The sequence below is a fragment of the Ochotona curzoniae genome, unplaced genomic scaffold (genome assembly GCF_017591425.1).
Source record: "Ochotona curzoniae isolate NIBS_2020 unplaced genomic scaffold, NIBS_Ocur_1.0 contig_3622, whole genome shotgun sequence".
In the NCBI taxonomy this organism is placed as follows: Eukaryota; Metazoa; Chordata; class Mammalia; order Lagomorpha; family Ochotonidae; genus Ochotona; species Ochotona curzoniae.
In genome coordinates, this window is record NW_024465926.1 from 23,258,300 (window position 1) to 23,272,961 (window position 14,662).

At 43.0% G+C, this 14,662-nt stretch overlaps 1 protein-coding gene across 3 annotated transcripts in view; it reads right to left on the minus strand.

Annotated features, from left to right (window-relative positions):
• The window catches only part of FTO (FTO alpha-ketoglutarate dependent dioxygenase), a 372,891-nt gene that overhangs the window by 156,461 nt on the left and 201,768 nt on the right, over nucleotides 1–14,662 (minus strand). For all 3 annotated transcript variants that reach the window (XM_040982698.1, XM_040982699.1, XM_040982700.1), the window contains one exon: nucleotides 6,124–6,248. In XM_040982698.1, the coding sequence (XP_040838632.1) occupies nucleotides 6,124–6,248 (125 nt within the window). The remainder of the gene's footprint in view (nucleotides 1–6,123; nucleotides 6,249–14,662) is intronic.

Below are 14,662 nucleotides of genomic sequence, written 5' to 3' on the forward strand. Positions count from 1 at the left end.
TTTGGTCCATTACACTGTCCAACATGTGGAAGACACATATGGAAAGTGCTCTAGGTGTTTAGAAAGCCAGTTTTTAAAAATGGATTAAGTATTCTAAAAGCTTTTCTAAGAAACTGTCATAGTTCTTTAAAAAAAAAAAATTGTCCTGGACACCATTTTAAGGCTCCTGGGACCCAAATGAAAGTGTCTGCCAGGGAAGTCCTGTGTGACTGTAAAAGTCGAGGGGCTGCCACAAAGGGACACACTTCTCTCTGAAGCTGCATACGTATCAACCCAGGGCCAGGCCTACCCATAGTCAAGGGCAAAACGGACACAGCTACCTTTTAAAGACAGCTCCATTTGGAACTCCACGTCTTCAGCAAGTCCACCAGCAGGCTCTTTACCACTGACGGGAGAGGCGCTTTCTTAAGTCGACCACATGTGAAAGGATGTGGTCCTCCTTCAGAAACCTAACCGTCTTTAGCTAGCACATGAAGAGATGCTTCTCGGCATTAATCATTAGGGAAATGCAAGTCAAACCACAGGGAGATACCAACAGGAGATCTCGTAATCTAAAGTAACCACAACCCTTGGGATTTGGTGAGGTGTAAAAACTTGGATTGTCTTCGTTATCCTGGCGGGATTGTAAAGTGGTGTATCAGATGTGGAGGACAGTCAGGAAATCCAGCATCAAGTCACCATGGGACCAGCAATTACAATCCTGGCTCTGCAGCCTGGGAAATGGAAAGCATGCCTTCCTTCTCCAAAAATCATGTTCATGGCAGCACTGTCCAAAATAGTAAAGGCACAAACCAACTATCCCTTCACTGATGACTGGATAAAGGAGACAGGGCACATCCACATAACGAAATATTACTCAGCAATCAAAAGGAATGAGAGAATGCATTGCTGTGACAAGGATGAACCCTGAAAATCATCAGGCTAAATGAAATAAGACATAAAAGATTATGTATTTTATAAAATTATTGGCAAGAAATGAATAGAAAGATTCAGAAACTAGGTAAGTGGTTGCCTGGGATTGTGGGGAAAAAGGAGAATTTGTCGCATTTTGACAGAAGAAAAATTTTCCGAATTCAGATAGCTGCGTGATCTTAGGCATATACTTAAAAAAAAAAAAAAGAAGTCACTTTAGAGCCTGGCATGATAGCCTAGTGGCTAAAGACTTTGTCCTACGTGTGCTGGGATTCCATATGGGCGCCAGTTCATAACCTAGCTGTTCCACTTCCCTTCCAGCTCCCTGCTTGTGGCCTGGGAAGGCAGCTAAGGATGGCCCAGTCTTGGGACCCTGTACCCACATGGAAGACCCAGAAGAGACTCTGGGCTCCTGGCTTCAGGTCAGCTCTGCTTCGGTGCTGGAGCCATTGCGGCCACTTGGAAGTGAAACAGTGGATGAAAGATCTTCCTCTGTTTCTCCTTCTCTCTATAAATCTGCCTTTCCAAAAAATACAAATCTATAAAAAAAAAAAGTCACTTTAACTGCAGACTTTTAAAAATAATTAACATTGACATCTATTAGAGTTTTCTGTCGTATGAATTAGACACCAATTAAAAAAAAAAAAAACTAACGATCTTGCTTCTGTCTTGTCTGTTTGTATTTACATCTTACTCAGCAAAAATTCAGTGGGGCTGCCTTAGAGTTTGAAAGCACGGGTAGCTGTGCAAGCCCTCATCATCATGCTTGACTCAGTGTTCTTCTCAGCCCCACAGATCAGTCCGAACCAAAGTGAAAAACAGGCTGGCTCTGGAGAACATGGAGAAGCTTTTTTACTTCTATTTTTAATGTCCGTGTTGTCGGGGTGAGGCTTACATTATGCAGACAGCGATTTTCAACAGAAGGAGTCTTCCAAGACTTCCACAATTAAACACTTTCCTGAAGGGCTTAGAGCACTACATGCCTCTCACTGCCTTCCCGGAATCTTTCGAGGAATTTTTCTACCTTCTCAGCCCCAGATGGACTGTTAAACCCGCTCGCGAGCCCAGTCCAGGACAGACAAGGCATCTCACGTGGCATGGCGCACAGTGTACACAGACAACCGTGTTCATTTCACAAAGCTCCGTAGCCTGTGATGATTGTCCCAGCTCCAGACGCCGCAGAGCTTAATGGGCTCTAGTGTCAGTGGTCTGAAACCGGTACCCTTCCGTGTTCAGGGAGACCTGGGGGAGAGCTTTAAATAGATTATCCTTATCAATTACCAGCTAGCAGACAGAGGGCTTTTAGTGACCCATCCAATGCTGCCACTAATTAGCATTGCTGTGATGTTTCCTTGAATACGGAGTCAAGAAAGGAATACGCATAATCTACTTAATGAACATTATGTGCTTTCATGTTTTTTTTTTACAGAAAAACCTGGTGAGTCAGTTATAGGGAGAATAAAACAGTGCACAAGAGTTATATGTTTGAGAGAAATTCACAAAGTTTGCTGAAAATGAAGTTGAAAGACAAGTAAATTGTGCTGTCCCGTCGCCTGTCCCCTGCCAAAAGAAACTGAAAGCCATACCCATGCACTTCTTCTAAAAGTCTATGGGAAATGCACAGTGTGAAAAAACTATGCATGGACTTCAAATGTTTTGCGCAAAAATAAACTTAGCCTTAAATTCTATTTTTCCATGAACTTCATGCATTTCCCTTGTGTAATATCAAAAGATTAAAAAAATGCATAACCATCAATGAAAAGATGTTGAGATGGTCACCACACTTCCTGTATTTTCTCCAACACTTGATCCTCCTCTGTGGTTGCAAGTGAGTAAGCCGATGGACACGAAGTACTTGTCTTTCACTCTGACAAGTTCAAGGCAACGGAAAGCTTCTCTGAAGCCCACGGCCAAGAATTATCCATGATAAACAACACCTTCAAATTTGGGGGGCAGTCTAGCAAAGATGCAGGGGAATTGTGTAACATAAACAAAGGCACCGATTCTTATTATATTTTATTTAGGAAAACAACTCAGGCATGGACACTGAACCATACCTTTTCTTTGGTGCACTTTTCAAATGATAATTCCTTCCACTGTCACCATTAAATCTTAATCCATTGCAGCTCCGTGCATGGGTCATTGAGTCTATATGTACTGCTGTTATTTTAAAATGTTTCCCCTTGGTAGGGGAAGAGGGGGAGCAAAGATGTTGAGAGCCAGATGGGCCTCTTCACAGTTCATTTATCAAACCTAATACATTGGGCTCCACCCTCCTCTCACTCACTATTGCGGTTAAACTTCCATATAATTTGGTAATCATTTTCATTATCAGAGAGTGACCCTAAAGCAGCCTTTCCTGGGATACCCCATCCCCGCAGCTGCTCTTTTTCTGCCTCTCCCTACAGTAGACCCTTAAGAACCTCCGAGTTTATTAGCTGCAGACTGACCTTTGAGCTGTGGAGGTCAAGAAGGGGTCAGATGAGAGGGCTTGCCCGGTTCTTTCTAAGCTGTAACAAGCTGTCCATCAGGCCGAGTGGACTGTATAAACAAAGCCGAATCTTCAGAAATTCTGTACCACTTCTGTTAACACTTACCCTGCATTCACAAAGCTTCTCCTGATGTACTTTGGATCATTCAGCTCCGGGGAAGTGAACAGACAGCCCTAATAAGCCTATTTGGAGAGGGTTGTTTATGGGATTACTGAGCTTGGCGAAGGAAACCCACAGCACTCAGATGTGCCTACGGAATCGCAGGGGTGTGTGACACTGTGACAAACTCGGTTACCCTGAGTCATGCAGAATTGACACTTTTCTCCAAAAGCTAGATTACAGGGAACACATGCTTTCAGTTTGAGAGACCTCAGTTGAGGCTCAATCAACGGCTCAGCTCCTGGCTGGCTTGAGAGACACACAGATATTTTATAACTGAGTTACAAGTTTCACTGGAAACAGTCTCCTTGATCACATGATCACAAACGAACCTGCTCATGAGGGAGCGCATTACAGTAGACTTACACTGAAGTTACTGCCAGCTGTGCAATCTTAGTTGACCTAAATTTCTTGAAGTTGTGCCATTCCCAGTGCATTCGCTAACGTGCAATGTAAGGTAATTACAGTCATGTGTATTTAACTTGCAGAGGAGAAAAAAAATTTTTTTCTATTATCTAATCTAACCGATCCCCTGATAGCTTTGATGAAAGTCAAATACTGCAACGTACTGCCTGGCCTTTGGCGAGTGCTAATTATTTTCTGTCAAAGTATATTTTTCTTTGCATAATTCCAGAGCGCATGATGGGCCGATCTCCAAAGCTCGGGCAGCCCAGGAAGGGCTGCTGCGGATGGTTTCTAACTTTCACCACCACCCGCCTGATGGCTACTCGAGGCCATGCGTCCATTCCAGACGGCTGCACGAGGCCGCTTTGATGAGGGAAAGGTGTATGGTAACCGTCTGTTGATCCCGAGCGTCTGGATGAGCCTGTGATGGGAAACCTCGGAGGGGGCAGGCAAGGCTGGGGCGAGGATTAGGGTCATTTAATACTCTGAGGACCCTTTTCCTCGGGAGCTCTCAGGACACTGCCCTCTGGTGATTTTCTTTCAGGTGTTTAGTTTTGAGGCGGTCTGTGTAGTGTCAGCTGCTAAGCTCTTTCTCTCCACCATCCCTACCACAAAGGACTGAAGAAGTTTTGTTTCAGATGCTAGACTACATCAACTTCAACGCTGGCTCCAGCTCCTGATTAAGCTGTTAGCAGTAAAGGCCAGAAATGCGGAAACCAGACTCCGTGTAAGCAGGACGTCCTGGCCCTGCTGTCTTACAATTTGGTGTATTAGCAAATTGTTGCTAACAAACGAAATATGCTCAACAAGACTATCCTTTCTCAACATCTGTGTGCCTTCTCTCTCCCTCCCCTGTTCCCTCCCTCTCCTGTGCTGTCTTTGGAAGGAAAAGAGTTGGGAGACTGATGATGGCGGGGATTATATTGTCCTCATTTTTCTGTTTAGCAAGAATAGCCACAGAGAAGATGGGAAATGTCAAATGGAAGAGAAGCACCTTAGGAGTCTTCACACTGGCACGCCATTATTTAATAAAGCATGTATGCTGCAATGAACATGAATAATTAAATCGTAACACAACAATTACTAAAAATTCAATTAAAAATCAGTTAGCCAGTTTTGTAACTGAAATTCACGTATCCCTGCCACCGGCAACAGAGAGGGGTGAGTGGAATTGCTGGGAATTTTCACATTGTGGCTTAAATGCAAGTCTGAATTTACAGATAATACACACAGTTGGAAAAGCAGGCTTCAGAATTAATAGTTCATAGTACCGTTCCAGAAAATGCTTCTCTTTAGCCTTGTTCTAAAAAATCTATTCTGATGACAATTCGCGTCAGTAAAGTCATCAGTTGGTGTAAAATCGGGTGCATGAAGTCAGGTGAGGGACATCACGGTCATTAATACATCTTGTTGACTCCCAGGAACAGAGAATGAGTTTCTGAGCATCAGAAAGGAATGTGAGACAAAACCCAGCTCAGTGTCTCTGCTTCCTCTCCCTCTAGGACAGGGACAGAGGAAAATACAACAGCTTTTACAACGTGCAGAGCTCCAGGCTAACCTTGGGGTTCTGGAGGACTAGCTCCATCCTCCCCAGGCCTGGGGGATATTGGCAGCGATCTAGAGCAGCTTTATGCCAGCAGCTGCTTTAACCAGGGAACACTCTGGGTGAAGGGAAGGGGGTTGAAGCATAAGAAACTTCTACTTGACCAATTCCAAAATTGGGGTTGATAAACAGACCACGTCGAAGGAACGCACTCTGCACCTAGAGACAAAGGGGCACTAGGAGGATTTCCCAGACATTTAGCTTGCCTAAATAGCTAGAGTTGGGGTGGACTGGTTAAAAAAACAAAACAAAACAAAACAAAACAAAACAAAACACAAAACTCCCTGCGTCTCATGATGCTCAAGATACAAATGTGGATACTAAATGCTATACCCAGAGATATATCCTATACGCATCCAGACAACGTCACGGATCATTACAAATTACATAGCCACCAAGGACAGGAGAGCTAACGAGCTGAAGTTGTTTTAACCGGGCTTATTTTTCATGGTTCCTCAAAATGAGAGTGACGACACCAACCTAAAGCAAGGGTTCAGGCACCTATAGCTCCTGTGTGTCAGGGACAACAAATCCCCATCTAGTAGGACTGACCTGGCGTGCCATTCCCTCCGCAGGTTCTGGCGGGTGGTGAGTGAGGCCAGGATGGCAGTCAGCATCGCATTCCTTTGTTCCACGGGGAGCCCCTCTCTTTTAACCTCACGCAGCACGGCATTTGTCTAAAAGAAATGATTCCCCCCAAAAAGGGAAAGAAAAAGTGAAAAATTAATAATAAAAAAAGCCCATAAGCAAATAAGGACAGTAAATCAATGGCTTTTTTATTACAGTTCCCCTGCTAACAAATCAATACAGTAAATGATGGACAAAAATGGCCGGCATATATTTTGTATTTAATCAATGTACATGGCACATAAGGTAAAGTCTAAAGCTCCATTGCCTTAAGTAACACATCAAGATGCTGTGCATTTTCACTCTAATTTTCTCAGCACACCAACGATTCCCCCTCCCCCCTTGGGAACTGCCTACCATGAGCTATTATTAGAAATGATTTTCACGTACATTTCACCGTGAGTTGTTTGTTTTGCCTTTTGAAAAAAAAAAAAAGAGCAGTCTTTGAATTTGCTCTGCTCCTTGCCATCCAGCTGAGGGTTTCTGCATTGCCTCTCTTGTTTGAATCATTACTTTCAATTTCAACACATGCCAGTGTGTTTTTTGGGGGTGGAGGGGAAAAGAGGAAGTGGAGGTGGATAAAAAGGAGAGGAGAGGTGGTTAACAGTGGCTGGAATCACCAATTTTCCTTGAATGTTGCAAAGCAAGAACTTGCAAAGAAACAAAAGCACAAAACTTAGCAGAGTGTATCTCAAGGAACATGCTTAGATGTTATAGATGCTTTTAATTTGAAGTTAGCTTGGTCTCTTTAGAAATTTCATAGCCAAGGCAATGTGAAAGGGAATGAAACTGTCACATTCTGCGCTCACGGCACTTCCTACATCCTTGAGATAAGGGATGCCAATATATCTGTTAACTTAAAAAGAGGACACTCATAAATTGGCTCTGCTGTATCCTGCAATGCTACCTCCTCACTCCATTGCAGCCCTTTTTAGAGTGCATATTCAGTAACTCCAAGACAGCCTGGAGAGCAAGTTACAGTGAACACCTGTTGTTGCTGTTGCAGGTATCCATACGCAGCAACCCTTTGTCTGGCAACAATATCCACATCTCCTCCAGGGGGAGACCTGCACTGTCTGGAGTTATGCAGGACCGCTTAAGGGCAGTGTCCTGCCCCCATGAAGGATGCGAGCCTGGCCATCTTATCCTCCTCCTGCACAGTTCAAAACTCTTGAGAGGAATGATGGGGTGTTGCGGGAGGGTGGAGTGTGGGGAGGATGGATGGGATTTCCTTAGTTCCTACCTTTCCTCAATATATCCTTGATTTTCCTGAGATTTCTGCATTTCAAAGATTCTCTCTTCCTTTGATACTCTGAGATACCCACTTACCTTTTTAGTATCATTCCATTTTAAGTAAATTCACCTGAATCTGTTTTCATTGCTAACAATAATAATAAACAACTCTATCTGATATAAACAGATAAGGCAGGAGATAGAATCTACTGTGTGAAGGGTTCCTAGGTAACTTGACTCACACCAGTCAGGTACAGGAACCTGAGGGGTGCCTTTTGGGTTCAGGATTAGATGCGCCATCCTGGGACACAGGCCCAGTTAGAACTCAGTTGACTTCTTTCATGGCAACAACATTTATAGGTCACCCTCCCCCGAGCACAGGGGGCATGCCCTGAACCATTCCAGCCCATGGAAATCAGGAGGGAATTCCAACACCGACTCGGGCCAGAGAGATGACAGCTGTGAGTTGAGGAGACAGTCCTCTGGGCAAGCTGGTATTTGGTCTACAAAGGGAGACCACTAGGGCAGACCACTAGTCAGCTCCAGCCGAATCTGCTGCTTAGAAAGGCTGTCTAGGTGTCCTGGTGGTTGGGTTTTCAAAATCAACAAGAAAGTTGTTTTGTTTCATGAAAATATGAAAACCCATCATTTTCTAAGTGTTGAAAACTTACTCAAAACAAGTGCTAAAATAGTAAGTGGGCAACAAGGAACAGAAATCAGGTAGTTGCCCATTTAATTCCTTCAGATCTAAAAAAATGCTTCATTTCAAAGATGGCTGGGCATCAGTAGGTGTTCTAATCCTGTGATACCATCCTTCATGGACTTAAAGTTGGAAGAAGGTTCAAAAAGTCATGTGGTTTAACACTGTATCTGGAGTGCATATGATTCAATAAAAATGTGAAAACTTTTGAAATAAAAGAAAGCACACACCTAGTTGGCTCAGAAATATAATGCAAATAAAAATATTTTTCCTTTGAAACTATCACAATATTTATTGCTTAAAAAGTTATAGGAGAATCACTTCTCAGCCTTTTGGCTCAGATCAAGCGTAAACAGTCAGGGGAGTGGTAGCATCGTGTGGTGTAGCAAGTAAAGCTGCTACTTGCAATGCTAGCATCTTATATGGGTTATGGTTTGTGTTGTAGCTCTTCCACTTTCTATCCAGTTCCCTGTTGATGGCAGGAAAGAGGATGTAGAAGGCCTAAGTGTTTTGGGCCCGGTCTAGCCATGTGAGAGACCTACATTAAGTTCCTGGCTCTTGGCTGCTGGCCACTGAGATCAATTGGGAAAAGGACCAGAGGATGGAAGATCTCTCTCTCTCTCTCTCTTTCTGTCCCTATAACTCTAATGTTGTATGGCACAATGGGTTAAGTAGCCACTTTGGATGCCTGCACCCTACTGTGGCTGGATAAAATTCTACACTGGCTTCCCATCCAGTTTCCTGCTAAAGCTCACCAAGTGGGCAGCAGATGATGACCCTGGTACTCTGGCCCCTGTCACACAGATGGGATTTAGATTGAGTTCCTGGTCGAGTTCCAGTTATTGTCATCTGCAAAGTGAGGCAACTGATAGAAGATTGCTGGGTCTCTCTCTGTCACCACTACCAACCTAGCATAGCTGTGAATGACATCCATGGTTCACACCACACCGTCTGCGATCAATGCCCTGGAGTGCAATATTTTTAAAACACTTTGTAGATAGGCCTATTCCCTCCAACTGTGTTCTTCCATGGAACTCTAGTATTTTTATTCAATAAGTCTGCAGTGGTCTTTTCTGAAACTCACATGGAAGACCCAGGGGTCCTCTCACTGCTGTGGACTAACTTTCAGCACCCCAACACATCATGACACACAGTTTGCCAACCGAATCCAAGAGCATATGAAACAGCATTCAACAGCTCCACCCGTTTGTAAGTTGCAGGTAGGAATACAAGACACTTGGCGTTCTAATAATCACTTTGATAGCTTCTTGTGAACGTAAACATAAATTGTAAACATATGCTCCTGCTACCTGCTTGTAGGGATTTATCTAAAGAAATAAAACATGCTCATACAAACACATGCACACAAATGTTTATAGTTGCTTTATTCATAATAACAAAAATAGAGGAGATAACCTTAACATTCTCCAAAAGGTAAATGAATAAATACACTGTGGTATATGCAATGCAACAGGATAGTACTCAGCAGTAAAAGAGGAAATGGCAACTGACACATGCAACCACTTGGATCAGTTTTGAAGGCATCATGCTGAGGGGGAAAAGTAGCACCAAGCTGGGTAAGTAGGCTACAATTTCATTTATTTGGAATTCTGGAAAAGACAGGATGATAGGAACAGAGAACATATCCATGGTTGCTAAGGATCGAGTTGCATACGGGAGAGCATGAGGGAATGTTTGGGGACCGTAGAACTAGTCTGTGCCCTGACTGTGCAGGTAGCTACATGAAGTTATCCCTGAATTCAAACTCAAAAGTGGATACAAAAAAAACAGACCATTTGATTATTTGAAAAATAGTATAAAATGAAAGAATATTATTTGAGACACAGAGAGATTTGTGAAAGAGAGAGAGATGGCTCCTATCCGCTGGTTCATTCCCCAAATGCCTGAAAGAGCTTGTGCTTCAAATGGGCTCAAGCCAAGAGACTTCAAAGCCTCCCAGGTGGAAACAGGGCCTGGGATGCTTGAGCCAAAACTGCTGCCTCCCAGTGTTCATTCGCAAGAAGCTCAAGTCAGGTGCTACAGCTCTCATGAAGCGTGACCTGGGACAGGGATGTCCTGACAATTCGCCTGTCCAGGCGAATGTCTGCCCCAACTTTATAAAATTTAAGTTGAAACTTCATTTCCATCACAAAGTTAAAAACAAAGAAACGCTGCCGAAAACAAGTGAGCACATCTAACCAATAAGCAGTCAAATGATAAAGAAATATATCTGGATGCCAGAACCCAAATTCTACTTTTTTATATTAGAGAAAGGTATATTTCATACAATTTAGGGATAAAAGGAGTCAATGCCCTACAGGACATTTCTGAGTGTCAAGAGAGCGGGCGCTCACACAAGGCAATTCACAGAGATACTTTTCTCCTTACAACGCATTCACTCCTTAAAGTCGTCTTACCCAGGAAATGGCTTACGCACCACTGGCACCACTTTCACATTAATAGTAACACTGAGCAGTTTTTAGCAAGCACCAAGTTTGACACAGTCTCTCCTATTATGAAAAACATACGTTTCCTCTCCTACCCTCAAAACACAGCGAAAGAAAATCACGGGTTTAGGAAGCATGCTCAGGAGGCCAAATTTCATTTCATTAGCAATTCTTTCTCAACAGGAAATTCATGGAAAATCTGGCAGACGAGAAGGAACTGAGCATAATTTTGAGAGCGCTAGCCTTTCAAATCCCACTACCCTTTCAAATTCAAGCTGTCACCTCCCAGTCCTGGGCCCCTTTGCCAAGTGAAAATGGAAATTGTAACAGAAATACAGATTCTCACAAGGATTAATTGGTTAACACACATGCCACCACGATTAGTATTGCTTAGCTTCTCTGAAAACAAAAATTCAGGTATGTTCTTTTTTAAGACACTGAGTGAGACAGGTAACACACAGAGACCTCCCATACGGTGGTTCACTCCCCAAAGGCAATGGAGTCCAGGCCTCCCACAGGAGTGGCAGGAATCTAACCAGTTGGACCATTACCTGCTGTCTTCCTGGATGTGGAATCAGGAGAGGAACTGGGACTCAAACCCAAGAACTCCAGGAAGGATGGAGGCATCCCGAGCTGCATCCTGTGCACTGTGGCAGGTGAGTGCCCCTAGTGCTCAGTTTCATCTTCTCTGCTAATCTACCATATGATAAGTTGGTGTTAGTGTAACAAAAGAATTCCTGGAAATGTCCAGTACTAGAAATGGAAAATACCAAGCAGAAGGGAAACAAATCATTGACCAATCGTAGACAAAACATTTTCACAGGCACCAAGAGGCCACATCCCTCATGGCAGAAAATCTTGAGCCTTTGAGGACTGTTTCATTCTTGTAGCATCAGCCCTGGTTTGACTCGAGCCCTTGCCAGCCAGTGTCCACCTAACTCTTTCAAACTACTGCCCAACACTTTCCTGTCCTGAGTCTCCACACAAGAATTCCCTGTTCTGTAACTGTGCACACCCAGAGGTCACACTCTGCTTGCTTTCTCTACAGGTGGCCTCCCCATCCAGTTGCTTTCGTAGTTGCGTGTAGAGCGATCGTGTGTACACTTTTAGCCTCAAATAAGGATTCTCTGTTGAGCTCTGGCCCCATGTGGCCTCAAACTGGCTATCTTAACCTTAAACAGGCAGCCTCCAACGTGACATCTCAACCCTAGTTGTCCACATCTGAACTGTTTATCTTGGCTCTCTAATCTCTTTCCTCTTTGCAAACCCATTCCTTCTCCTGTGTTGTGTAGAGTGCTGACTAGCACCACCACCAAAGCAATAACTCGGACCGCAACCTTTGGAACCACCTCAGCCTAATTTTTCCATGCCTGCACTCCCTACACCTAACACGGAATCCTGTCATCCTTCTCTTTTCAGCAGGACTTGAACTTTTCCCTTTCCCAATGCAATAAGCTTACAGCAGGTACCATCTCCCATCTGGACCATGCAATGGCCACCAAAATGGTCTTATTGTGTCAATCTCATCGCTTTTAAGAATTCCTTTTGTAATATGTCTTTCAAAAGTACACATCCAGGGGCAGACATGTGGCACAGCGGTTAAAACATTGCTTGGAACATCCACATGCAATATTAGTGCCTGGTTTGAGTTCCAGCTATTCCCCTTCCAATCCAGCTTCCTGCTTCAGTACAACCTTGCAGGGATAGCTAAATACTTCGGTCCTTTCTGCCCACAGAACACCAGGACTGAGTTCTTGGTTTCTTATCTTCAGCCTGGCCTGCCTCTCACGTTTGCCGGCATGTGGGGAATGAATCACAGATGGAAGCGCTCTCTTTTCTCAGTTTCTCTTTCAAATAAAATGAAAATTAACTCTTAAAGTTTTAAAATAATAATAAAAATTCAAGTCTAAATTGCTTTCTTCTAAACAATTTAGCACACCTACTTACTGCACTGGGTTTCAAGTAATTTTCATAAAGCTCTGGTGCTTCCAAAAGTATCTGAGCGCTACCCAACAGACAGAGTTTTGGCCTCCAAAATCCTATGGAAACATAGCACTTCTGTTCTATTCATACATATTTAAATTATTCGATTTTTGGGTCTATAAAACAATGAGAATCTTCATAAAAACCCAAATTTCATAGCTTGATCAAACAAAGAGGAAAACCTTCTATCCAGACAAAGGTCATGCTTACTTCTCAAATTTTATATCCTGCTAGCTTTTGTCCCATATAAAACTGAGTTTCCTGAAAACATGGTTATTCTGTATTACACATGAGAGGACAGGGTTGCAGTGCAGTGGATAAACCTTGTGACAGCAGTATCCTCCATCAGGGGGCCAACTCATGTCTCACTATTCTGTTTCCAAACCAGTTCCCTGCTAACATACCTGGGAAGACAGTGGATAATACTCGCATACTTGATCCCCTGCCACAATGTAGGGAGTCCCAGATGTTGTTCCTGTATATCAGCTAAGCTCCTGCTATTATTGCTATTTGGGGAGTGAACCAAAAGATGCAAAAGATTTCTCTCTCTCTCTCTCTCTCTCTCTCTCTCTCTCTCGGCCCATCTCTTCCTTCCCTCCCTCACTGTCCCTTTGGTTTGCAAATAAATAAGTAAATGGAGTAAATAAGTTAAATTAAAACATGAGTTTATTTTATTGCCCAATTTTCAAATTCGTGCATAACGTTTTTCAAAATGTACATTTCCACGAACTCTCTCAAGATGCTTCATATGCATGGGTTTCAAAATGTATGGCATGACAATAAACTTCAATTGCATTTCCATGAACTTTATAAATTAGCCCTGTATAACTTTCCAGCACTTACTCACCTTTTGAGAAATATCCTAAATGGCATTCCCTTGTGAGGCCTTTCATGAGCCACATTCTTCCATCAAATTAAGAAAGGGTCGATCACCCTTGAGCACTCCTCTGAGAGTCTCTCAAACCATGACACACTCCACTGCACCTGTTTTTTCATGTGGGTTCATCTGCTTCCACAATGAGAGTCTCACTGGAAAAGACAAGGACCCTGGCCATTTCCTAATATCCTTCTAGCTGCCTAGTATGGCAAGGTGCCACAAAAGTAGACTCCTGATATGTGTTTTGAATGCGTGAAGCCAAATGATGTGCCAGAGCATGCCTGGTGAATAAGGTGACTAATCAGGCAGGGAGTACTAGTCTAGGTTAAAGATGGGCATATGAAACAAGCTTTGATTTGATTCCAACTATTTCTGCAGAACATTCAAAGACACACATTCTAAAGACTGTTTTTAAGCAATAAACTATAGAAAAAGAAATCTATGCCCTCACTAGGTCACACTTGAAAAGGATGATTGTGTCGAAAAATATATAGTTTCACTATACTGTGATCACACTTAATCTATGCCCTTCTCATATACCAATGGAAAGAGTCTCGCTTTCTCCATTTCACTTGAGAAAATGACTTTGGGCTCTGGCAGTGCACAGCCTTCTAAGGGCCCCAGGGAACTCCCCAGTGTCTTCAGTATCTCCTTGCTTAAATTTTACACACAACCCCAAGAGACAAAGAAAGAAAGAAAGAAAGAAAGAAAGAAGGAAGGAAGGAAGGAAGGAAGGAAGGAAGGAAGGAAGGAAGGAAGGAAGGAAAGAAGAGGAAGGAAGGAAGGAAGGAAGGAAAGAAAGAAAGAAAGAAAGAAAGAAAGAAAGAAAGAAAGAAAGAAAGAAAGAAAGAAAGAAAGAAAGAAAGAAAGAAAGAAAGAAAGAAAGAACAACAACAAAACACAACCAAAGATTGAGAAAGAAAAACATCAACAATCTAAGGAGACTTAAGTTTCACAATTGTTTGGGAAAGCCAAGTTTTCAAATTCTCAATTCATTCAAGTAAAACGCGCAGCTCAGCCAACTCCCGTTGGATAGTGTTACAGTCAGTAACTCCAGGTGTGTCCTAGCTCCTAGTATCAGCAACAAAAGCACATGCTGCTGTGCATGCGCTATGCAGAATTTTGGTGTGTGTAGGTTATTTTTTTATTTTCAGATTTATTTATTTTACTTGGAAAGGCAGATTTAAGAGAGAAGGGGAGACAGAAAGATCTTCCATCTGCTGT